Here is a 24,172-nt window from a genome sequence, read left to right on the forward strand (position 1 = left end):
ATCGGGAAACAAGTTCGCGACGCGGAGGTGTTCCCATAAGTTTTCAAGAAATTAAATCCAAGATAGTAGAGTCTGCGACATGTCCGCGACGCGGACCAAACTTTTGGCCCTTGGTGGAGCTAGTCCACGACGCGGACATGCTCCCTCCAAGCACAATCTCAAGCTGCCTTGGCAGCTTGCTTGGCCAAGGTTGGGGTCCTCCTCGGGGACCCTTAGGGTGGCCCCCGGGGCATCGTATCCAAACGTTTTGACCCTAAAAACATTTATTAATACACTAGGGTCACCTCTACTGATTTTAGACTCCAAACAACACATAAAAACATGAACAACATACTAGAACACACCAACACGTAAAAGACTAGTTTTCGAACGTCTTGGTCGTCCCTTGACGTTTGGCTTCCAAACTTTTTAAAACTGACTTAAACGGCTATTCTTCATTATTTTGACAAGTTATTAATGCATAAAACTCATGTGAGGCTCTATTTATCCTACTTCATTTTGAGGGTCGTTACAGTAAAGCTCCTGGAAAATACAGAAGTTAGGAAAGAAGGTGACTGAGCAACCTAGTTCCTGAGTTAATTGGCTTACAGACATCAAGTTATACTTGAATTCTGGTAGGTAGAATATATTTGAAATAACATTGTTGTCTGATAGAACACACAAGCCAACATGAGTCACCTACCTGAGTGGTATCACCATTGGGTAGATATACAGTCTTAGGGATCTCTAGTTTTGTCACAGAGTCTTTTATGAACATGTCCAAATTAGAGATTATATGATTTGTAGCACCAGTATCTATAATCCACACACTATCATTTGCAGATACAAAGAAAGTTCTACCTGCAGTGTGAGCAGCAAGTGTGGTTTTGTAGTCAGGCTCTTTCTTCTGCCGATAGCTTTTAAGAATGTGATCATATTGGTCCTTGGTGAATGTACAACCTTTAAGCAACTGCTTGACCTCCAACTCAGCCTGACTTTCTTGTTGTTTTTGATGACTTGAACTCTCACCGGGTTTAATATAAAGCTGAGCTATATCAAGTTTCTCTACCTAGCCTAGTGCAGGTACATTAGTATTACCTCCATAAAAGAAGTGAGCTTGACCAAAATTTTCAGAAGAAGCACCTTGTATCTTTCTCTTAGACTTGAAATCAGGTGGATAGCCAACTACTCTATTAAAAAATTCTTTGTTGTGACCTTTACACTTACAGAAGTCACAAATCATCAATGAATTCTTCTTGAACCTCTGGTTGACACCTGAAGTAGTGCCAATTTTAGAATACATGGCCATAGATTCCATACTTACTGAACTCAGCCCCATACTGTTGGTATGAGACACCACTGCCTTTTGACTTTCATCCCCTAATATTATAGTATATGCATGATTAATGGTTGGTAATGGATCCATCATCAGAATTTGGCTTCTCGCTTGATGATAGGATTCATTAAGTCCCATCAAAAACTGATAGAGTTTTTGCCTGCTCATGTGAGCTACAAAACCCTTTGACTTATCACAATTATAGCAGGGAGCAGGAACTAAAGCTTCAAACCCATCCCATAAGGTTTTGAGATTAGTGTAATACACAGACACTGAGGATGTGCCCTCCTGCAGAGATGCAATATCTTTGTGAAAACTATAGGTCCTTGACCCATCTACCCTGTTAAATCTTTCTTTTAAGTTGTTCCAGACTTGTAGAACACTGGTTGCAAATGCAATACCACTGAGAAGACTCTTTGAAACTAAGTTCATCAACTAGGATAATACAATTGCATTAATGCTTTCCCATTCCCCCCACAAACCTTCAGTATACAGTTCATTTCTACACGATCCATCAATTAGCCCTATTTTGTTTCTTCCTAATAGAGCAAAAGCCATAGATCTACTCCATAACGTGTAGTTCTCAACTCCCAGAAATAGAAACGAAATCAGACTAACTCCACTTATATTAGTAGGACTAAGAAAAAGAGGGTGATTGTAGTCAATACCTTGACTGATGCTTGAACTCCCATGCACAGACATATATCCACCCATATTTTCACCATTGTTGCGACCTTGAGACTGATCCTCAGTTGATCTATCACTTGGCATTGTAACTGAATCTTCGACAGAATTTTGTTGCGGAAAAACAAAAAACTCAACCCAATTAGCTATGGAATCGTGATGCACTTGGATCTAGATCTAGATCTGCAGCTACTACTTGTGCAAATCAGCAAACACAATCCTTTGCTCTTCAAACCAAATCACTTGTCACAGTTAAACATTGTGTATGGCTCTGATACCATGAAATAAACTGTAAAGCTTTAACAAGGAATTGAAAAGAAGAGAAGCTCCATTGATTTGAGCTCAAAGGCTAAGTAATACATCAGTAGGATCATCTATTTATAGTTCACCATCACACACTCTGTAACTAATCTAGTAACTAACTTTCTGATTGTTAGTTATAACAGAATTAGCTAAATGACACTACTGCCCTTAACTACTTTTAACTATCTAACTCTCCTACACTCTACTACAATTGATTATATCTCATTAGTAGTGTTTGCATTTTTTTTTAATTATTAGATTTTAAATTAATTTTAATCATTTGTGAATTATCTTCTTTTGGTGTTGACACGTAGGTGTTATCACCTCTTATATATATGTAAATACAATAGTATTTGACACATATTACCTAGTACGCAAAATACAGTATAAATCTATATAGATATGTAGATAATAAAAGTATAGAATTTTATTAAATTAAATAGATTTGAACTTTAAAAAACCGTAAAAAGATAATTAATATAAACAAACAGCAAAATAGAAAATAACTATCCGAATTTAATATTTTTTTAAAAAAAAAAACTAAAAGTTTAAGAAAAATAATTTTTTTTCTCCAAAATATCAATTAAAATTTTTTTAAAATGTAAAAATTAATAGCAACATTGACTAAGGTATGTCGACATCTCCATTTCTAAACCATCTCAAGTCTTTCATCATCTTCGTCACTATTCATATTTGTTTTATTCTTGCAAAACAAAATAATTATTGAAATCGTCAAAAAAGAAAATACAAAACCAACATAAATTAGGAACATTAACCTAAATTTAAATACCAATTGAACTAATAAATCACATAAAATGGATCATTTTAATATTTGTTTTAAAAATAATAGAAAAGGGCTAGATTATAGAAATAAAAAAGAAAATAGCATATGAACGAAATAATTATCATAGTAGCCATTTATATACTTAAAATATAACATACATGATCCACTGACTTGAAATTCTTCGAAATTCCTCCATTTCTCTATCATCAATTTCTTTTTCTTCCTCGTCGCATTGGAGAGGTAGTGATCCCTTCAATCATAAAAAATAATTGCAAACCAAACAATTTAGATAGAGGGCTTATATAAACGTACAATAAATTAATATACTAACTCTTTCTTTTATGATCTTAGTGAGTACAATCATATTTTTATTTGGATGTTATTTTTCTTAACACATGTCTGAAATTCTATTTTTGAAGAGGTGATTTTAAGAAGGTATGAATGATAAAGTTAAGAATAATATTCTTTTCAAAGACGTTCTTATAAAATTTAGATAATTATTAAGGATAAGGTTAGTTATTTTTTGAATTTTAAATTTTAAATTAATTTTTTAGGTAGTTAATTTTGTGCATTTTTCAAGGACCCACGTTTTATCTTCCTCATTTTATTTTTTTAGATCGACAGTTTTTTTCTTTCTATTTTTAAGATTTCTTTATTAATAAGTATAAACTATTAGAAATTGGTTATTTTTAAGTTTATTGTATTTTTTTTTATTTTTCATTTGAATATATTTACTCTAAATATTTTGATTTTGAGTGAGAAAGTAGTACGTAGTGGAGTCATATTAATATCTAGTTTTTGTTGTTTCTTTTTTGTGTATTTTTAATTTGTTTTTAATTTGCTTCTTTATTATTTTTAAAACAATTAAATAAACTTCAATCAATAGAGTCCAAAATAACATAAACTTTAGTCACGTGCACAATTAGTTATCTTTTAAAAAAATTTAAAAAGAGTATTATTAACTATGGTAACTATCTTTAAAAATATTATGTTAAATAGTATATGTAGTTTTTTTTTAAAAAAAAAGTTTTAAAATTTAACTGATTTGTAATTTAATTTTTTAGATTTAACTTTTTAAAATTTCATTTTTTTCAAGTAAATAATTGAGAAATTTTGTAATGCTGACATGTGACATTTTTTACTTCTCCTATTATATATAGATAGATATAGATGGATAATCATTTATTATTAATTATTTAAAATTATATTTATTTACAATAGAATTAAATAGGGCTAAATCAAAGTATGGACATGTGTATATATTAATTATTGATTATTTAAATTATTTAATAATAATTTATTATTGGGTATTTGAAATTTTGTGCAACTACCGTATAATTAATTGGGTCTAATAAATGGGTCTAATTGTAATTATTGACACATGTATATATTTATTTAATTAATTATTGATTATTTAAAATTAGTTAACTTTTAAAATTATAAAAATTTGTATTGTTGACATGTGTCATTCTAATTCTAATTATTGACATGTGTCTATATTTATTTATTTATTTATTTAATTATTGATTATTAATTATTTAAAAATCTGAAAATTTTGTGGTGTTGACATGTGTCATTTTTTCTTCTCTTTTTATATATAGACTAGGGTGGGGAGGCCCATGGCAAGCACGGGCCCAATAGTCAAAATATTATGGTTGTAAAAATATTGTAATATTAATGAATCAAGGGTCAGGGCATTTGTAGAAGATAGATAATATCATATATTATATTATGTACTAGTACAAATATTCAGAATATGTACAATAGACATCAGTATGATGTCGAGTTGAACGATTCGCACATACTAACTAATGGAATATAACCAAAATAATATAGTACATGTTGCAGTATCATATTTAGAGGACACTGCAGTTTGCTTGTCCATAGCTAACCTTCTTCATGCAATAAACCAGAGCATAGGGAGAGTCATTCATTATATTGTCCCTATCATAAGCAAAAGTGACAAAATGGTGTGAGGGAGTTCCTGCAATTAGACAGTTTAAAGTATGTTAGAAAGTGCAAATATGGCAAGAGATAGCAAAGTTATTTTAATATAGGGATAAAATAGAAAGAAATGCATGGAATCATCATAAAAGTGATAAATTTGCTGTTGAATCTGTGTGAGGTTAGCTAGTAGACCGAAACCTCGTTCCTATTCTTGCTATTGATAACTTTGTATTATAGTGTATGACATCATAACAAAGTAGAATAAGAAAAATGTAGAAGAATGTACGCAATGCAAGTTATCCAGAAAAATATGTAAATAGGCTTATATTGGAGTGTGAATTGATAAACATTAACGAAAGAGCAAAAGGAGGCTACAGTTTTATGCTATCACAAACACACAGGAGACATAAGGATTTCTTTGACTGTGATTATGTTTTTTAGTGTTGAAAGGCAGTTTGATTGGATGTGAGTTGAGCTGTTGGAAGGAGTAGAAATAGGAAGGAGTCAAAAATTCCTGGCAGTGTGCAAAAGAGCTGCTGCTAACTGTGAAGTAATGAAGTTCGTGAATTGTTGTAACTAAAATAAGCTAATTCAACAGTCAACATGAGATGAGGAATTAAAAAGAAAATGTTAACCACTTGATTTGAGCATGGATATGAACATGGATAGAGAGTTTTTAACCCTGAATTAATGTGAGACTTTGCAATGTTATGTCAGACATAAACATAAAAAAATTGTGAAATTTGAAAGGAGATAAGAGCAAGTGCGAAAGCAGGGGTATAACATAAGTATGACAGTTACAATGTTTTACAGGAACTATATGGATACGTGTATAAAAGAAAGCAAATTACAGCTAAAAGTAGAGGCTTTTAGCAGCAATTTTTGACTTAATTGTAAATATGTAGAATTGGTAATCATTCTGAGCTATAGTTTGGTGTGAAAGTGAGATGTAGACTGACCTTTTAGACCTTTTTGGTTGGTGTGGGTGGTTCAAATTTTGGCGGTGCATTTGAAGAACCAACTGCAGTAGTTGTTGCCATCACTTCTACCTCACTTATTTCCAAAGGTTTTATCTTTTTAGAAGTCCTATCAGTGGTGGTCTGTGGAGCATGTTGTTTTTCCATGTAGGAAAGAATGGACAAAGTTGCATGTGTGGTATTTGAGCTGGCCCAAAATGACTTCCTTAGCTGAATTTTGAATACTTTGTCTGACAACATCTCATGGACATGATTAAGAGACAATGATTGTCGCTGTAAATATAACAAGTTAGAACAAACAGTTTAGAACAAAGCATATGTGGTAAACAGTTTGTGCCGAAGATATATGGTATTATGAGAATAAGTCTGTGCAAGTAGCCAGTGGAAATGAGAGATAACCTTAGTGCAAGTTATGTCAAATATGTCTTCTGCTGTCATGGACAGTAATTTTTCTCCTAATTCAGCAGAGATAGATGCTGTGGTTGTAGCAGTATTGTCAATAATATCAATTTGGAAGCTACAACTGAAATGAAGGGAAGTTTCAAATATGTGTATACTATACGGTATATTTTGTAGAAAGTGTTATTTAGAAGTCAAAAGTATAGTACCGAGTCACTAAGGCTGTTTTCCGATTGCATTTTGGACATTCAAAATCCTTTCTGTCCTTTGTCCATTTCTTCTATTTGCATCCTGAGCATTCAAGCACACAAAAGTGTTGGAATTCATCTAATACGGCCATCTCGGCTTCAACATAGAACACTCCCATCTGTGGGAAGTTTTGATTATTTAGGCAAAGCTACATAATGAGAAACTGAATAAGGATACTCTCAAATGAGCAGGTTCAACTATGACTTACAGAAGGTGCAGATGAGATTTCTGCAATAGAGAGAAGTTGTTGGGAAACAGTAGTGACTATCATGGGAGCGATAGATGAGCTTGTTGAGGTTTTCTCTGATGGACAACTTAACAACATTGTTTTGTTTTCTTTTGCCCTATTGTTAGAACATATAATATGTTTAGTAGGTTCTTTACATGCAATTTAAAGCTATAGAATAAATATGAAATGTGAGTACCAGTTCATGAGTGCCATTGCCTGTGGGTAATTCAGATTCACACGTACTGTGGAATTCTATCTAGTCTGCAGTGACAACCCTGTATAACACATAGGTTGTATATTGTTTTGTTATTATATAAAATTATGTTGGTAAGAAGTTGATCGTATACGTACCTTGATAAGTAGAGATTCCTATACTCCTTCCGAGGATTACAAGCAGATCTGCCTCTGTTGCCATTTTAGAGGCAAATTCATGTCCTTCTATTTCTCCGAAATCCTCCCATAGAGTGAAGAGAAACTGAATTTGCCTGACAGAGTGAGAACATAAGGACAGAAGAGTAAGTACTATGATAAATAATGGTTAGATGATAATTGATGATGTGAACATAGAAAGGGAAAAAGTGGTTACTGATTCGAAATATTTGCAGAAAAGGGGAAAATAGAATGTCAAATGTTATACTTACTGATTGTCACAAAGGGTAATTTCTCGACACCTGTGATGACTGCGACCGACGTTTTTTTGAGGACCACAACGAAGAACGATTTCCAGGATATCTGTGTATATAATACATAATGAATTGTTGCAAGTCTTTTGCAGCAGTGCAGATGTATATTTCAGTCTGATAATAGCTAGTATGATGGATATACCTATTTCAGCAGCAGAATCAACCATCAGATGAGGAATGCTGTCAAAGCTTGTGATATTCAGCTTGGTTGGCGGTGGAAGTGGTTTTTCAACTTCATGAGATGGTTTGATTTGTTCAATTACTGTTTCTTTGTCAAGAATCCAGTAAAATTTATGTATTGGTTTGCTGTATGAAGTTGGAGAGACTTTCACTCTTGCAGTAGAGATCAGGTAGGTATGGAGGAGTTTAAGCTTATCTGCATACTGCTCAATTTCGTCAGCGTACATAACAACCTTAATTTGGCATTCCTGAAAGTAAGAGTTATAGAAAGTTGAGATTAACTAAGTTGAGAGGAAAAGAGCAATAGTGATAACATAAAATATAATAATGACCTGACCTCTTCATTTTCCAAAATCAAATTTTGGAATGTACATTTCTTGTCAAGGCTTTCTCGTGGGCGTCCTATTTCAACAATTTGAACTTTGCAAATCCAATCTCGTGTTGCTGGTTCTATTTGGTCGATGTTCACTCTTAGTACCATGTTTGTAGGAAATGTAGTTAACTAAATAGTAGTATCTGCAGGATAACATGAATATTAATTCAAAGTACTTGGTTAGTTGATTTTTTTATGAACAGGGTTGATTAAATAAGGGGCATGCAACATTGTTTCATTTGTTTAGACAAAAGGGGAAAACGAATCAAATGAAAGTAGTACTGTGGAGTAAAATGCACCTTCTAGCTGCATAAATGAGCTTCTAATGTAGAAACAAAGCATTAAGAAACTCTTGTAAAAGCAAGTTAGGACAAAGACTGAACACAGAGTAGAAACTCATAAAAGATGACATAGCATGTATCAGACTATTGATTTTTGCTGCCATCTTCATCGGGTAACCATTTACGTGCTATTAATTCTTTGTCAATCATGAGATACTGCTATACAATTGTAGAATGTGGAAGTAGGAGATTGATAATCGGATACAAACAAAGCAGCTACAGCCAAAATGAGCAAACAAAGTATACTACTTCAGAGTTGTACTGCTTACTATTGGGTTGTATGAGATATAAACTGCGGAAACATAATAAAGTTTGTATGTTCCAAACAAAAACAAAATGAAGAACAAATGAAAAGAAAAACAACAGTGTTGTCATAGTAGAAGTAGAGTCATGTGTAAATCTGTTAGGGCCCTTTAGTAGAGCTCAATGAAGACATAAAATCAGTTAGCAGGCATTAATAATGTGCAAAGTACAATTGGACAATTCTTTTTTCACAGAGAAGCTGTTACAGGGACAGAAAATGTTGCAGAATATTAAAACAACAACAATTATCTCTGAAAGTTGAGTGAAACCACTATACATTTCGGAAAAACAATAGGAAAAACTTTATTCATAGAAACTAAACTTTCATGTTACTATTTAAAATTTCCAAAAAAAGAAACCAAAAAAAAAGACAAAAGAAAACAGCTATCGTGGAGATATTTTCATGATGTTGGGCATTAAGGTAAAAGCATACTCTTGGGCCCATGGTATATCTATGAAAGAATGAATAGTATTGAAAGCATTAAATATGAGCCATCAAACAGGAAATTCATTTTTACTTTGGGTTTTACATTTGCAATATGAGTACAAATGTAATACCATAGTAATTGACGTCGAACTAATAACTGTAATTTTTATCTATTTTTATTTTCTGTGTTGGTGATAAGCAGAATCTGCAAGAAAAATTGAAAATGGGAAAAGGGAAAAGATGAAAAGGGAAGAAATAATACTTGAGAAAGGGAGCAAAATTTGTTCTTCAATGAAAGGCTATTAAATTTCTGTTGTATCAGTAAAATATATATAAGGGTAATATTATATAAAAGATGAATATATATATATATATATATATATATATATATAAATATGTATTACCTTACCCTTATCTAATTTGTTGTTTTTATTTAATTTACAAATATAGAAATTATAAAGGACAAAAAAACTACATGTGTCTTGTTAGAAATTCATGGGGATTTGGTTGCCAATGAAATTGTGCCAAAAAAGGCAGAAAATCAGTATATTTGGTAGTCAAAAAAGAGACAAAATCATTACATTTGACTACCCACTGCAATGATTTTGTCTGTTTTTTGGCATTATTTCATTGGCAACCAAAACTCCATGAATTTGTATGAAGACAGTTGTAGTTTAATTGTTCTTTCTAAATAAGGATAAAAAATATTTATGTATCTATCTATCTATCTATCTATCTATCTATCTATCTATCTATGTATATATATATACACACACACACACACACACATATATATATATATATATGTGTGTATATATATATATACACACACAGACACATACATCAAATCATGTGTCATCTGGTTAGTATTGTAGGAAAATAGTAAGTTGACAAACACACAGAGATTATTACTGCTCTATTGGTATAACAAAAATAATGTAATTTAGATTCTTCATTTGTAATATATGTTGAACAATGGATCTAAAAACATTTAGAAATTAAGTAAATCATTAGTGCTAACCTGAGATACCATTGTTTGAATTGTTGCTTTAAGACATTCAATAGGTTTTTTTGGTTGTGCGTCTGACTTTAGCAGGAAACATGTATATGCCTTATGGAGTACTCCTTCAGTCGGAAGAAAGTTTGTAATATTAGTTGAGAAATGTTCAGAAGAAATAAAGCCTGAAAGGGATTTTGAAAACAAATAGAAAATTCTGGTACCTGCTGCAGTATTGGTACTTCAGCATCTACATTAGCGATGAGGTGCGAGCTGATTGAAGCTGTGTGTACAATGTCATTGTCGCAGCACTTTGGTGATGTTCCTATAGATTCTTATTATCTTCATGGTAAGAAGTTGAACAAGCACATTGATCTTTCGTCCAAATAGAAAATGGCTGACCTACAATGGAAGAGAAAGTATGTGCTTTAGGATATATATATGTCTGTCTTCTCAAAATTAGGAAGAAGAAGAAGTTAAAAGCTGCAATGAAAATAACACAATGTATGGTCTAATTGACTGTGTTCTTTAAATATATATGAACTGTCTCTTTCAACTGATGACATATGAAATACAGAAGAGTAGAGAAAGCTAGTGTTTAGTGTTTACAATGAACATGTGTGCTATAGTCTTAAATTATAAGCAAAGTAAATACTCGAAATATATAATATGACACTGTGCAAAAAATTAATGTAAAATTAGATATTATATAGCTTTGAGTAATGAATATTTTCACTGCCTTTTCCTTTTCCTTTACTACATGCGAAACTTGAATGATACTCTTTGTAGCTTTCTCCTATAGTAAGGGAAATTCATTAATGTGTATTTTGACATTATTAGGGACTTTAAATGTGAATGATTCGAGCCTATATGATTACAGGCAGAATTAAGTATACTAAGTGGAACAAGCTCTGGCATTGAGATGTCGACGTAATAGGTGATGGTTTATTCTGAAGGAACACAGTAGATTGTGGTAGAGTTATACTTTGACGGCCAGAGTTAGTCTTTGTAAAATGGACAGCAGCAAGATTTTGGGGAAGAGCATGTGTTTGAGCAGAGTATTCTGCCTGCCGTAGTGCCAGAAGAGATACCCTTTTTTCAGTTGGTATTTCATGGTAAGAAATTGGGTTTCTCAGATTTTTGGCATCCTTTTTGGTAGTACCTGTTTGTTCAGGCAGGATTGCATTCATTTTTCGTTTAGTGCTAGACATCTGACGGCAAGTATTTAACAAAGTTCTTTTATTGAAGGTAATATCTTGGTGTTCAATTAGGGTCAGTCAACACAAAATAACATAGTACAATGTAGACTGAAGAATATAGCACAACAGTAACAGAGGAAAAAAAACTATAGAGTAGGAAAATGCAGAAACTTACGTTTGTCAGTCAGAAGTTTGTTCTCTATTTCAGCAGCTGAAGAAGTGTGAGTTCGAAAATCCTACATAAGGTGTAACAAGTATGCAGTGTATTAGTTAAAACTATGCAAAAGTGAAGATTCAAATGAAGATTGCATTCTTGAGACCACTCTAATTAACTAAAAGGTCAAATGACAGCCTACCAAGAGTAGAACATATATTAAAAGGCACATATGTGGTAAAGGCGCAAATAGCAGCTGTGTGTGAGGGTCAAGCATATATGTCGTTAATACATTGGGTAAAGTTGTTGAATCTTTGGATAATTCCCAAAGTTAACTGTCTCTTTAGTGTAGAGTTGTTTCAGCTAAAGTACTGTAGTTTATTCTGCAAATTAAGAAGTTGTTCTTTCCTGTTGAATTATCTTTTACTCACCTATTGACTACATATTTGTTATGGACATCAGCAATGTAGAAATCCCAGAAGTAGTAAGACATAGAGTGGAGTTTTCCTCTAGTTTGACACGACATATATACTGTAAATCAATACTAACTAAGGCAACTAACGAAAAAATTGACTGACATTTGCACATTAGTACATGGAACTGCTACATTATATTACTTTGATTTGTTTAGAGGGCATTACCTTTATATCATATAACCTATTTAGGTATAATTACATTTGATAAGAGCCCTTTTGTTCCGATTGAAATGAATATAGAGAGTAGAAGAGAATGACCAAATATGCAGTAAGATTTGCTTATGTAAAAGGACACGAACTTAGTGCGTAATTTACTCCTAACAAGCTAGAGACTTTTCTCATCACAACAATTGCTTTGACTTGATGATTTTATAATATGTCTATGTCATTGATTGCACTGTGTATAATTAAGAAGTCATTTAATTTGATAAGAACTACAAGAGAGCAAACAGAGATCCAACTAATTGTCCAGGAAAGAGAGGAAAATGAGCAGAGCAAAGGCAGGCAGCATACCTTTGTTAGCTTGGAAGATCGATAAACTCTAAAGAAGCCTTGCTATTCACAGATGTAGAGGAAGAAAGAAATAACAGGTGGCAGCTGCAATGGAGGTAGCTAATAGGTGTCAACAGAAGAGAGCCTTGAGTTGTTGCAATGTTTAAACGACGCAGAAACCAAAAAAGCAAAATAGAAGTGGCCTTCATTTTTTATCTATTTACAGAAGTAGCCTTAAATGTACAAGTGCAAGCAATTTATTGATTTGGTTGAACTGATGAAACCCTCACTTATTACGAATGACAATTTACTCCTAACAAGCTAGACACTTTTCTGTTGACAACAATTAGTTTGAGGGAATGATTTTATAATATGTCTATGTCATTGATTGCACTGTGTATAATTAAGAAGTCGTTTAATTTTATAAGAACTACAAGAAAGCAAACAGAGATCCAACTAATTGTCCAGGAAAGAGAGGAAAATGAGCAGAGCAAAGGCAGGCAGCATACCTTTGTTAGCTTGGAAGATGAATGAACTCCAAAGAAGCTTTGCATATTCAAACAGAATATGCTTAAGGAAAAGAAGAATGTACTTTTGATGGAACTCACAGAGTTAGTTAAGTTAGTCTTCAGACTCTATCTGCCCTGGTGGGACCATGTAGTCTATTAGTTAATTCATCATGTTGTTGATATAAATGGTGGATCTTTCTGTGGCCTTCTTCTGCAGTAGAGCAGATCAGCAGGACTGCACGATGATATGTGCTTTGCTTGTGAAATTGCAGTCATATGGATGGAGAATGAACTGAGACAAAAGGAAGGGTAGTTATTCTGTACGTAGCAAGTTAGCATGAGAAGTAAGGTTGTCAGTAAACCACATGGAGCTAAAATGTACCTTCTACTCCTCGCTGTAGCTGAGTTCATTTGCTGCCTTTTGAGCACTAAGAAATTGACAATTCTATTCCCCAAATGTGTGAAGTTGGTACAATAATTTTAACAGGTTGAGAGAGCAACTGAAAAGGCTAGTTTGCGTTTACTTTTCAATTAATGTTATGTGATACAAGGTAAAGACCCTATGCTCTTCCACTAAAGTGAAGCTGCAATGAAGTATGGTTGATAATGTTTGTTAAATGAGCAATAATAAATTCTATAGAGAATGAAGACGTCGTTTACTTTTCAATTAATGTTATGTGATACAAGGTAAAGACCCTATGTTCTTCCACTAAGGTGAAGGTACAATGAAGTATGGTTGATAAAGTTTGTTAAATGAACAATAATAAATTCTATAGAGACTGAAGATGTTTCAACTTTTCTGTTGATACACTATGCAACATATAGAAGCAAATATCTTGGTCAAGTTACAGACAGAAAAGATTGATATTGTCAAGACAGAACCAAAAGGATTGATATTCTCACTTGTGAAAGAGAAAGAAGTTGAGATATGGGTTGAATGCCACAATTAAGAACAGAAATGTAAGAATAAGCATGAGAAATCATCTGTACCTGCTTGCTCTGAATGGCGTCTTTTATTTTCTATGTTGGAAACATTGGTATTCAGTTGAGCAGAACGACCAGCAGAAGGCATGGGATGAAATGTCTGGACATCAGGACAATTAACCAGATTCATTTTTGTAGAAATGAAGTCCGTGTTACCACTGCCTGCAGCTACAGTCATGTGACCATGTTAATTGTAGACTTTGAAATAAAAAACAAAGGAATACAAACCACATCCACTGCACGCAATTACCATATTAGTGTCTACCACATTCCCAGTTCCACATAAATACTTAAGAGTTAGGTTTAGATCCAAAGGCAAGAAAAAATTACAACATGCATGCATAGATAAGTAAAGCTTAAGCATAGCAGAAAAACCATCAGTTAATAACTGTAACTCCCTAATCGAAATTGAAAACCATACACAAATTGAGTACATAACTGTAAAAAAAAGGTCAACAAGACAGATATAAGCATAATAATACCTTCGCCTCTTCATTTACCACTGGCATTTCCATTTCTATTTGCAGTTGAATCAACCGATGGAGGCGCAGGTGGTGATAACTGCTTTTGTTGAAGATGTCCATCAGCACCAGAAGCTTTACTATTCACTTCTAGAACATGATCATCCTCGGCTTCCAAATCTTCTAGCATTTTTTGGATCACTCAGACATCCACAACACGATTTTTTGCAGCTTCTTCCTCCTAAAGTGATATTGTACTTTCAAACTGTTTGAACTTTTCCAAATACAACTTCAGTTTTGCCTCAACTTCAGCTTTTTCATTTTTTAGCTCCTCATTTTTCCTCTGCATATCCTTGAGTCGATGGAGAATCGATTGAAGGATATGTAGAGGAAAAATGAGGAGCTAAAAAATGAAAAAACTGAAGTTGAGGCAAAACTGAAGTTGTATTTGGAAAAGTTGAAAGAGTTGGAAAGTAGAGTATCACTGCTTGAGGAAGAAGCTGCTAAAAATCGTGGTGTGGATGTCTGAGTGATTGAAAAAATGGTAGAAGATTTGGAAGCGAAGGATGATGATGTTGTAGAAGTGAATAGTAAAGCTTCTGGTGCTGATGGAGATCTTTATTAAAAGGATCTCTGCTAAATCTGACTCAGTTTTTACAGATTCAAAATATTTCTTAAGATTTTGAATTTTTGTCCACAGGTGTTTTTCACGGTCTGCTAAAATTCCTTTAACCAGAGAGAACTCCTTATGATGAAAAGCCGATTTTAGATATGAAATCAGTTTCGGTATAGAGGAAGCTTGTGAAATAGAAGAGGAAACCATTGGTTTCAAATCGTACGCCTTTCTTCAGTTTCATGTGCTTGTGGTAAGCGAGTTAATCACCGGTTTTGACTCAGCACTCATGGCAAAACCTATTGAGAGTAAAAAACCTAAAATTTTGTGAAGAGATAAGAGAGTTGTTACTATTTCGCAAGATGAACCATGAGAGTGAACCTTTGGTGCCTCTAAAGAAAACGGCTGGCGAGTGGTTAGTCAGGAGAATTTTGCCGTTTCTGTTTCAGGTGGAAAGTTTCGTAGGACAAGGAAACCAATTAGAAATGACAATAGATATAGTTACAAAATATCATCAATGACGGCTTAACCCTAAAAGCCCAAATTGAGTTAGGTGAAATACGAAAAGATACCGAAGATGCGAAAAAGGGAAAAAATTCAAATTAAAGCAAGGGAGTAGATTAATCTACGTAAAATATATTAATATTGAAAATGACCATATTAACAAAAAAACCTTCCCTCACAATGTCAGGTCATATGGTGAGAGATAAAGGTTGATTGGCCAAGACATGGGCCATGTGATAAGGCAATAAAAGACAGTTCATTTGAACATGATTATGTTAACACTTTAAGAGTGAATCTATTTTGTAGCTCAATTACTATCTTGTATGTCTTGATATTCAAGAATTCAATGGCAAAAAATTGATTGGATTTGGACAAACTACCGATCCACAAATCATATTGATATTAAAGTCCAACAACACATCCGACGTTCAAATTTTACAAAAAAATGACCACGGAATTTCTGTACCAGCTGATAATTTTTATTGTAGTTAAACTCAATAATTAATGCGATGAAATATCCCCTATGTTTCATGGATAATATATTGATCCTATCCTACCATGCTAGCCGCTACTTCATTTCGTATTTAATATGGCTTACTTAAAATGTTGTAAAAGTATTAAGTTACTATGTTTATTTTGCACACATTTATTAGTTCATTGATACTTATTATTGTATCAAAGCTGGTACAGCTGTGCAGGCATGAGGAAAATGCATCAAAATGAATGTATTCCAGGGAAAGTAAGTCAAATTTGCAGTACTATTATAAGCTGTCCTTTGTCGTTTTTGTCCTTGTCATCATTATAATCATGACGTCAAAAATGCCTGTCAGAATCTCTATCTATATAATCGACTTTCCTGCCACTTTAATGGATAAGGAGAGGAAAATGAATGGTCCTTTTATAACTTAGTATAGACCTTGACTTAATGACTATAGTATTTGCTATAATGTCATACGAAACTTAGAATCTACATTTTGGTAAAGAAAGCACCTTTAACAATTTAGGGAAGAATATATTTTAATAAAGTGATGGAAGGTTCAGCTTGTTTGGTAGAATACAAAAATAATACAAAATTCTGTCGTAGGGAGATACTACAAGACATTTATAAAGTAGTTGTTACTATTACGCATTTGATTCAAAAACAAGATTAAGTTATTTGTAGAAAGCTCCATTACCTGCAAGTCATCAAGACTGTGTCCATATTTTGGATTCAAAGAAGTAAATTAGTGAATAATAGACTAATTGTCATAACTTCAAGAAGTTCCAGCGAATGTAGATATTTAATTAATTGAAAAGAAAACTGTAAGTCGGACTTTTTATAGAGAGAAGTTAATACATCAAATTGACCTGTTGGATTCAGATATCCAATCAAAATTAGTGGTTTGGAGCAAAAGTACGCTGTTGAAAATTCCGTAGTACTATAGAAGAGAAACAACGACTTGTTTTATTGCATAGTAAAAGCATAAACAAATAATTCAACAATTGTTCAATTGAGAAACAGATGGGAAAAAAGAGTCTTTCAACAGATTTACACGCACAAATAGATAAGCTGAAAGAGAAGCAAGATGTAATGCATGTTCAAACTAAATATAGGCAATAAATGATATTTTCGCAGATGCAATGAAGAACAAAAAATAAGAAGAACAAAGACAGAACAGAAAGAATAAAAAGGAATTACAATGTGGGGGTACCTGTCCTCATCAACAATTGTTGTGTTTTAAAGCTTAATGTTCAGATATAGATGAACTGAATGTAGTGTTCCTCCAATAGCGAAATCGTTCTTCCATTCCACGGTCACTTCTATGCCCAGCAGATCGTTGGAAGTATGAAAAAAAAACTACAGGAAAACACAATGGACCAAGGGCAAAACGAAGTGAGAACATAGATGAAATAAACTCATGAGAAAAATACATAAAACACAGAGAAATGTATAGTTGTGAAATTAGTGGGACCTCGAAATCATCAGACGTAAATGGAGGTGAAATTGAGAGCTAAGTAATATCAACTATTAATTGTTACTTATCTTTTAAAAAACCAACTGAAGTAAAATGATCTGAAATTTAAGAGTGTGTAATATGAGGGTGGTTAGTTGTTACATTTGTTGCTTTTAAAAGTATCATGAGAATGCTTTTCGAATAATTTCGTCATAAACTACATTATATGTAGAATGATCATTTGTGTCCGCTGCTGTAGGCGGACGTATTAATATTTTTACGCTGTCTGAACATTTTGCTCGAGATAAAGCAACATAAAGTTGTCCATGTGAAAAAACTGGTTCACGCAAATATATTCCAACAAAATCTAATGTTTGACCTTGAGGTTTGTTTATAGTCATAGCAAAACATAACCTTATTGGAAATTGTGTTCTTTTGAAGGGAACTGGTAGCTTCTCATCTTGTGATGCCAATAATGATATCTTTGAAATAAAAACATGTTTATTTATAAAATCACCACTAGAAATAGTAGCACTGATAACATGTGACTTAAAATCATGACATATCAATCGTGTACCATTGCATAAACCTTCAGTAGGATTTAAGTTTCTTAATAATATAACTGGACAATTTTTTTTCAAAGTTAATCTATAAGGTGGTAAGTTAGCAGGATGTAAGGTGTGCAAGAAATCTTCAAATTGGCACTGATCATTTGGTTCTATTGTTTCATCAATAGCTGTATAGACTGTAACATCATCGGGAAATCTATGTATAAGCATGTCATTTATTTCATGAACAAAGTCATTTTTTGTTGTCAAAATAATACTGGAAGTTGTAAAAGATGGATTAGAATAGAATGTACGGAAATCAAGATAAGTTACATTAAACAGAAGATTCAAAGATTCTATTTCATGTGTAAAGGGAATGACAAAATTATTGGGAATTTCAATTTTGTTGCAGTTGTTAGTTTTTTCTTGTCCATTTCCAATTCTCATTAAATATGCACAAAATGCTGGATCTTTTTTTGCACGCATGTTTTCAAATAAGCACAATTTTTTGAGATAATTCCAAATATGGGAGTATAATAAACTTTGACCAATAAAGTCTTCTTTTTTCTCATTACGAACAACAGGAAGTGTTTGTCTAAAGTCTCCCCAAAAAACTACAACTTTTCCACCAAAAAGGGTTTTTGTATTCATAAGATCTTTTAAAAGTGTATCAAGAGCTTCAATGATGTTTTTTTTGCCATTGAGACTTCATCCCAAACAATTAACTTTGAATCTTGAATTAGAGTCGCTAATGAACTTTGTTTACTAATATCGCAAGTGAAATTTTCATCGATGTCAATAGGAATTTTGAAACGTGAATGAGCTGTTCGTCCTCCTGGAAGTATTGAAGCTGCGACACCAGAAGCTGCAGTTGCTAAAGCTATGCATCCTTTTGTTGTTATAGCAGCCAACAAAGCTCGATAAAAGAAAGTTTTTCCTGTTCCACCAGGACCATCAATGAAAAAAACTCCTGATTTATTGGAATATACTCTTTCAAGAATTATGTCATATGCCCTTTTTTGTTCAACATTTAATTTGCTTTGTAGATGTATATCTTTTTCAGAGACTATTATATTTCTTTCGAAAATTATTTCTTTCGCCTCATTAGTTGTTTTAGAAAAGCTAACATTTCCAAATATATCTTTGAATTCATTTATGTTATGTCCTAGTGAATGTTAAACTTCATTGATATGATTTAAAACTAACTGGTGGATATCTTTTTTTGTAATAGTTGAAATTATTTTAAAATCTTCTGACATAGAGTCTTCATATTTTTTCCAAAGATCTTTTGGGTTACCAGGATTACAATAAACTAATAATGTTGCAAATAGTCTTCTTAAACTATAAGGCATTTGATAGCTTACAGCTTCAGACATACACTCAATTAAATTGTTATCAGAATGTAATAAGCCTCTTTTTTCTGCAGCTTCTCTAAATGTAGTGTAGCATTTTCCATTCATTGTACGTAAATCTTCGTACGATCTTGGTCCTCTTATGTTCATTAGAAGCAACCTAAGATAATATCTTTTCTCCTTCGGTTGGATGACATGTGACAATACGTCCAATAGTAAGGCGTTGTTTTCGACGTGATCACATTTTGTATGATGATGACCATACAAAGTGTTGGGGAAACTCTTTATATAGTAAATTTAGATTTATAGCATCGTTATTCATTTTGTTCATAAGAAAAAATTCTGTTAACATCGTTTTCTTTATCATTGGATTGCTTATTATTTGATCGATAGTTTGGTTATTTTTGAAAGAAACAAATTATTGTCCATCAAGATGCAATTGCAACTGGCAAACACTTGGAGTCATTTCACTTATTGAAAAAGCAAACAGACGCCACACAGTTTCTGGAGGAGAAACCCATCTAGCAGATTGGTATTCTTTGATTTCATCTATTTCTACATTAGTATCATTATTATGTACAAAGAATGCAATTTTGTCATGTCCTTTGCAAATATATTTGTAAATGTATTTGATAACCTTAATGTCAGAACATATTTCAACATTAATATGACTATCAAATTTCTTCAGTAAAAATGGATTGTACGGGACAGTCCAAGAATTATCAATGTTGTGTCCTCTAACTTTGATTGGTGTGATCATTTTTGGTCTCTTGTAAAGAGGATACAAATTCTTTCCTTTGGTTGTTTGTTCAGTAAGTTGTTTTGGATATTTAAACTTACATTTTCCTTCTTTTTGCATGCAAGAATTTGAAGGATTTAAATACCCACAAGGACCATGGATCAAGTGCTTGGTCACAAGTTTGTATAGATGATGATCAATATGAGGATCAGGTAATTCAGCGCATACAATTTTATCATATGATTGTGGCGTTAGCAATTTATATCCATCCATAAGTATAATGAGAAAATGGGCATGTGGAAGACCTCGTTTTTGAAACTCAATTGTATACATAAAAGCTGCAATCTTTCCAAATATGTTAGTTTTTTGAATATCTGTTTTAAGTTCTTCTACTTTTGCTCTGAATACTTTACTAACTAAATCAGGTCTGTTTTGAACTTCTTCCATTGGCTGTAAATGTTCTTGTATTTCAGGCCAACAAGGATTACAAGTCATCGTCAAAAATATGTCTGGTTTTCCAAAATGTTGTACCAAAGCAATGGCATCCATATATCTTCGACGCATATCTCTTGGGCCTCCTATGAAACTACCAGGAAGGAATTTTTGTCTGCCAATATTGGAAGCATCTCTTTCTCCTTGCCTCAATAAATCAATAATTCCTTGAAAGGCTTTCACTCTAAATAGATCCTGATTAAATGAAACAAAATCTAATCTTTGTGTCTCAAGTTTGATATATTGGTCAACTATGTATTGTTGAAACACCCTTCCAGAATGTAAAGTTTCATTTGGTTCTTCATCTCTTATTTGAATTTTGTAACAATAATATTCACGACAAGAAACAGTCTCCCTTTTTCTTAATCCATTTGATAAAACTGTAGATTCAATGTGAAAGAGTCTATCAATAGAAGTCATGTTTTTAATACTTGGTAGTTGCTCAGATTCACAAGAAATTTGGGTTTTGGAATAACTATATGTCTTGTTGAATTTTTTAATACCACAATGCCAGCCATTTTGACCATAAGGAAACAATAATGGATATTGTAATGGGTCATAACATCCATAATAGTAATTGACCAATTGGGTTTTGCTATGAGTGTAAATTCGAATATGTGGTGTGGGAATTTTATCATTTAATTGATCTTGAATCCAAATTGTCCCAACTTCAGATGTAGTTGGTAAGTTATATGTTCTTTGGTCTAAATTGGAACTTGAGTTTAGAGCAATGTAAAATTCAGATAAATTTGGAACAACTGTTAACGATCTAAGAAAAGTAGAATAAGGATTAAGTTTGAGCATATCCATGAGTTTTGTAACAATCAGCTCATTAAGATTATCTGATAATGTCATTCGATTTGTTAGCTCATTTTCATTATCATAGAAATATAATTGTAAATTTTTTGCCTTTCCTGTTGAGGATATCAAATCATCAATGAAGTGATATATTTGTCCTTGGACCTTAAATGTATAGATGCCACGATTTCTCTTTGCTAATTCTCTATCATAACGTACTCCAAGTGAAGTGAAGCAAACATATTATAGTAGACTCTACTGTAAGTGCGAAAATGTTGACATTCTTTGGAGTCACCCAAGAACAAATTTCGCTAGTCAGTAGGCATCCTATGAGAAGCTAGTCTAATTGATCCATTATCACAACAAAAACCTGGTGATTCATATTGAAACCTTTTTGCTACACAAAATTTGCAATTTGGAACTTTCTTTAAAAGCAAGTAATCTTTTGGCACTAAATTATCATTTTGTAGATTGACTTCTAACTTATTTCTACCTGTGCAAGGTAATAAGCAATTATTTGTTATATATCAAGTGAAAAGAAGACATTGTTTTTAATGATTTTGGTAGAAAGAAGCATACCTTTATTTGCAGTATGTGTTGAAGGTAATTTGCCTGCACCATGACATGCAGCTGATGTTGATCCTAGTATGAAGAATAGAAATATTTAGAGATAGCTAGGTAATTATGAAAAATGAACATAGTCAAAATAGTTGAAGTAATATTTCTGAACTGACCTAGTTCGAAGGTAGATAAGCAACTGACTATATGTTCTCCTCTACTTGAGGTACCTGATAGGTTTGTAGTTAGTTGAAGTGTGTAACTATAGCTGTAGATATTTACAAGAGAGATTTAACAAAAGGAAGAAAAGAATATGCTTAGCTAACATTGCTGAGGAGATAATGAAGAAGTGGTAATTGTAAGAGTAGCAGTACTATTTGATTGATGAAGGTTTTTTTGTCTTTTTGATTCAGCCCTTTTTTCTCTTAGCTGGGATAGAAGTAATTCTTTTCTCTCCGGTGACATTTGTGCATATCTAGTACGTCGACACAAATTTCTATCATAAGTTGGTTCTTGGGTAGGCACATTATCTCTATTTTCTTCCGTTCCTGTTTCAAGTAATTCATTATTTCTTTAAATCATTTATAACCTAATGTAATGTGAGAAAAATACAGAGAATTGACCAAAAAAAAAGGCTTTTGTTAGCATGAGGCCAATATGGACTAATGAGAAACATTATATAACTATTACAACATTTTGATGGAAGTATGCATAGAAAACCTGTTCAATTGATTTAATGAGTACTTGTTCGTACAATCATGACATCATATGTTGTCTTTGAAGACATAAGATTGTACTTTAGAACAAATGGAAAATAAGTTATGTAATAGAAGATGTTTTGACAGTTTTGAAGCTATCCATATAAACAACTTTATGTTGCTGCGAAGGATGAATCTATTGTTATTATTGTGTTGGACAGTTTTGATCATTGAAAGAACGGAAAGGAAAAACATAACTTCGTTAGGTTGTCTTCTACCATCACTAAAGCAAGATAATTATTGCAAATATTCTGCGAAAGTAAAAACACTTTATATTAGAAAATTCTGTGTAGCATAAAGAATATTGTCAGGATGATTCACTATTAGTACTAAAATAGACTGAAGATACCATATGGGAAATAAAGCAGACATATTGTATGCAGTTGCAAATGACTTGTGACCATTTGAAAGCACCCTACTTTTAAAAATCCGGATAATCTTTGGCTGTTGCTATTGTTAAAGTTGTATCTATTCCGCCGAATGGAAATATTTACAAATAGCTAGGTAATTATTAAAAGTGAATACAAGAAAAATAGTTGAAGTAATATTTGTGAACTGACCTAGTTGGAAGGTAGATAAGCAAGTAACGATATGTTCTCTTCTAGTTGAAGTAGATGGTACATTTGTAGGTTTGGAAGCTACAACTACAAAATGAGGAAAATAAATCTATTAAGAGTAGGTCAGTTCAAGCGTGTAACTATAGCTATATATATGTAGAAGATAGATTTCATAGAAGGAAGATAAGAATATGCGTAGCTAACCTTGTTGAGGAGATAATGAAGAAGTGGTAATTGTAAGAGCAGCAGTACTATTTGATTGGTGAAGGGTTTTTTGTCTTTTTGATTCAGCCCTTTTTGCTCTTAGCTGGGATAAAAATAACTGTTTTCTCTCCGGTGACATTTGTGCATATCTAGTACGTCGACGCAAATTTTTGTCAAAAGTTGTTTGTTGGGTAGGCACATTATCTCTATGTTCTTCCATTCCTGCTTGAAGTAAGTCATGATTTGTAAAAAAAATTTATAACGTAATGTAATATAGGAAAAATACATAGAATTGACCAAAAAAAACCCATGTGCAAGCATGAGCCTAATATAGACTAATGACAAACAACATATGAGCATTACAATATTTTGATGGAAGTATGCATAGAAAAGCTCTTTAGTTGATTTATTGAGTACTTCTTCCTACAATGAATACATGATATATTGTCTTTGAAGACATAACATTGTACTTTAGAATAAATGAAAGATAAGTTATTTAATAGAAGATGTTTTGACAGTTTGAATTGCGTTTGGTAGTTCAACAGGCATATGAAGAACTTTATGTTGCTACGAAGGATGAATCTATTGGTATTATTGTGTTGGACAGTTTTGATCATTGGAAGTGTCACGCCCCGAGCTACCCCCGAGA

General features: G+C 32.7%; 2 protein-coding genes across 3 annotated transcripts in view; both read right to left on the reverse strand.

The window, feature by feature from the left end:
- Positions 1 to 4,787: 4,787 nt before the first annotated feature.
- Positions 4,788 to 24,172, reverse strand: part of LOC125863288 (replication protein A 70 kDa DNA-binding subunit B-like) — a 43,641-nt gene continuing 24,256 nt past the window's right edge. For both annotated transcript variants that reach the window (XM_049543470.1, XM_049543471.1), the window contains exons 9-11: positions 6,410 to 6,533; positions 5,993 to 6,283; positions 4,788 to 5,070 (exon numbers count right to left, since the gene is read on the reverse strand). In XM_049543470.1, the coding sequence (XP_049399427.1) occupies positions 5,996 to 6,283; positions 6,410 to 6,533 (412 nt within the window). In that variant the 3' untranslated portion in view covers positions 4,788 to 5,070; positions 5,993 to 5,995. The remainder of the gene's footprint in view (positions 5,071 to 5,992; positions 6,284 to 6,409; positions 6,534 to 24,172) is intronic.
- On the reverse strand, positions 6,914 to 8,259 carry LOC125863289 (uncharacterized). The gene is made up of 6 exons (XM_049543473.1): positions 8,088 to 8,259; positions 7,713 to 7,998; positions 7,529 to 7,619; positions 7,239 to 7,372; positions 7,084 to 7,162; positions 6,914 to 7,002 (listed from the first exon to the last, which is right to left on the reverse strand). Exons 1-5 carry the CDS (start codon positions 8,229 to 8,231, stop codon positions 7,140 to 7,142), a joined length of 678 nt encoding a protein of 225 aa, XP_049399430.1. The 5' UTR covers positions 8,232 to 8,259; the 3' UTR covers positions 6,914 to 7,002; positions 7,084 to 7,139.

This window comes from Solanum stenotomum, chromosome 4, assembly GCF_019186545.1.
Source record: "Solanum stenotomum isolate F172 chromosome 4, ASM1918654v1, whole genome shotgun sequence".
Classification (NCBI taxonomy): Eukaryota; Viridiplantae; Streptophyta; class Magnoliopsida; order Solanales; family Solanaceae; genus Solanum; species Solanum stenotomum.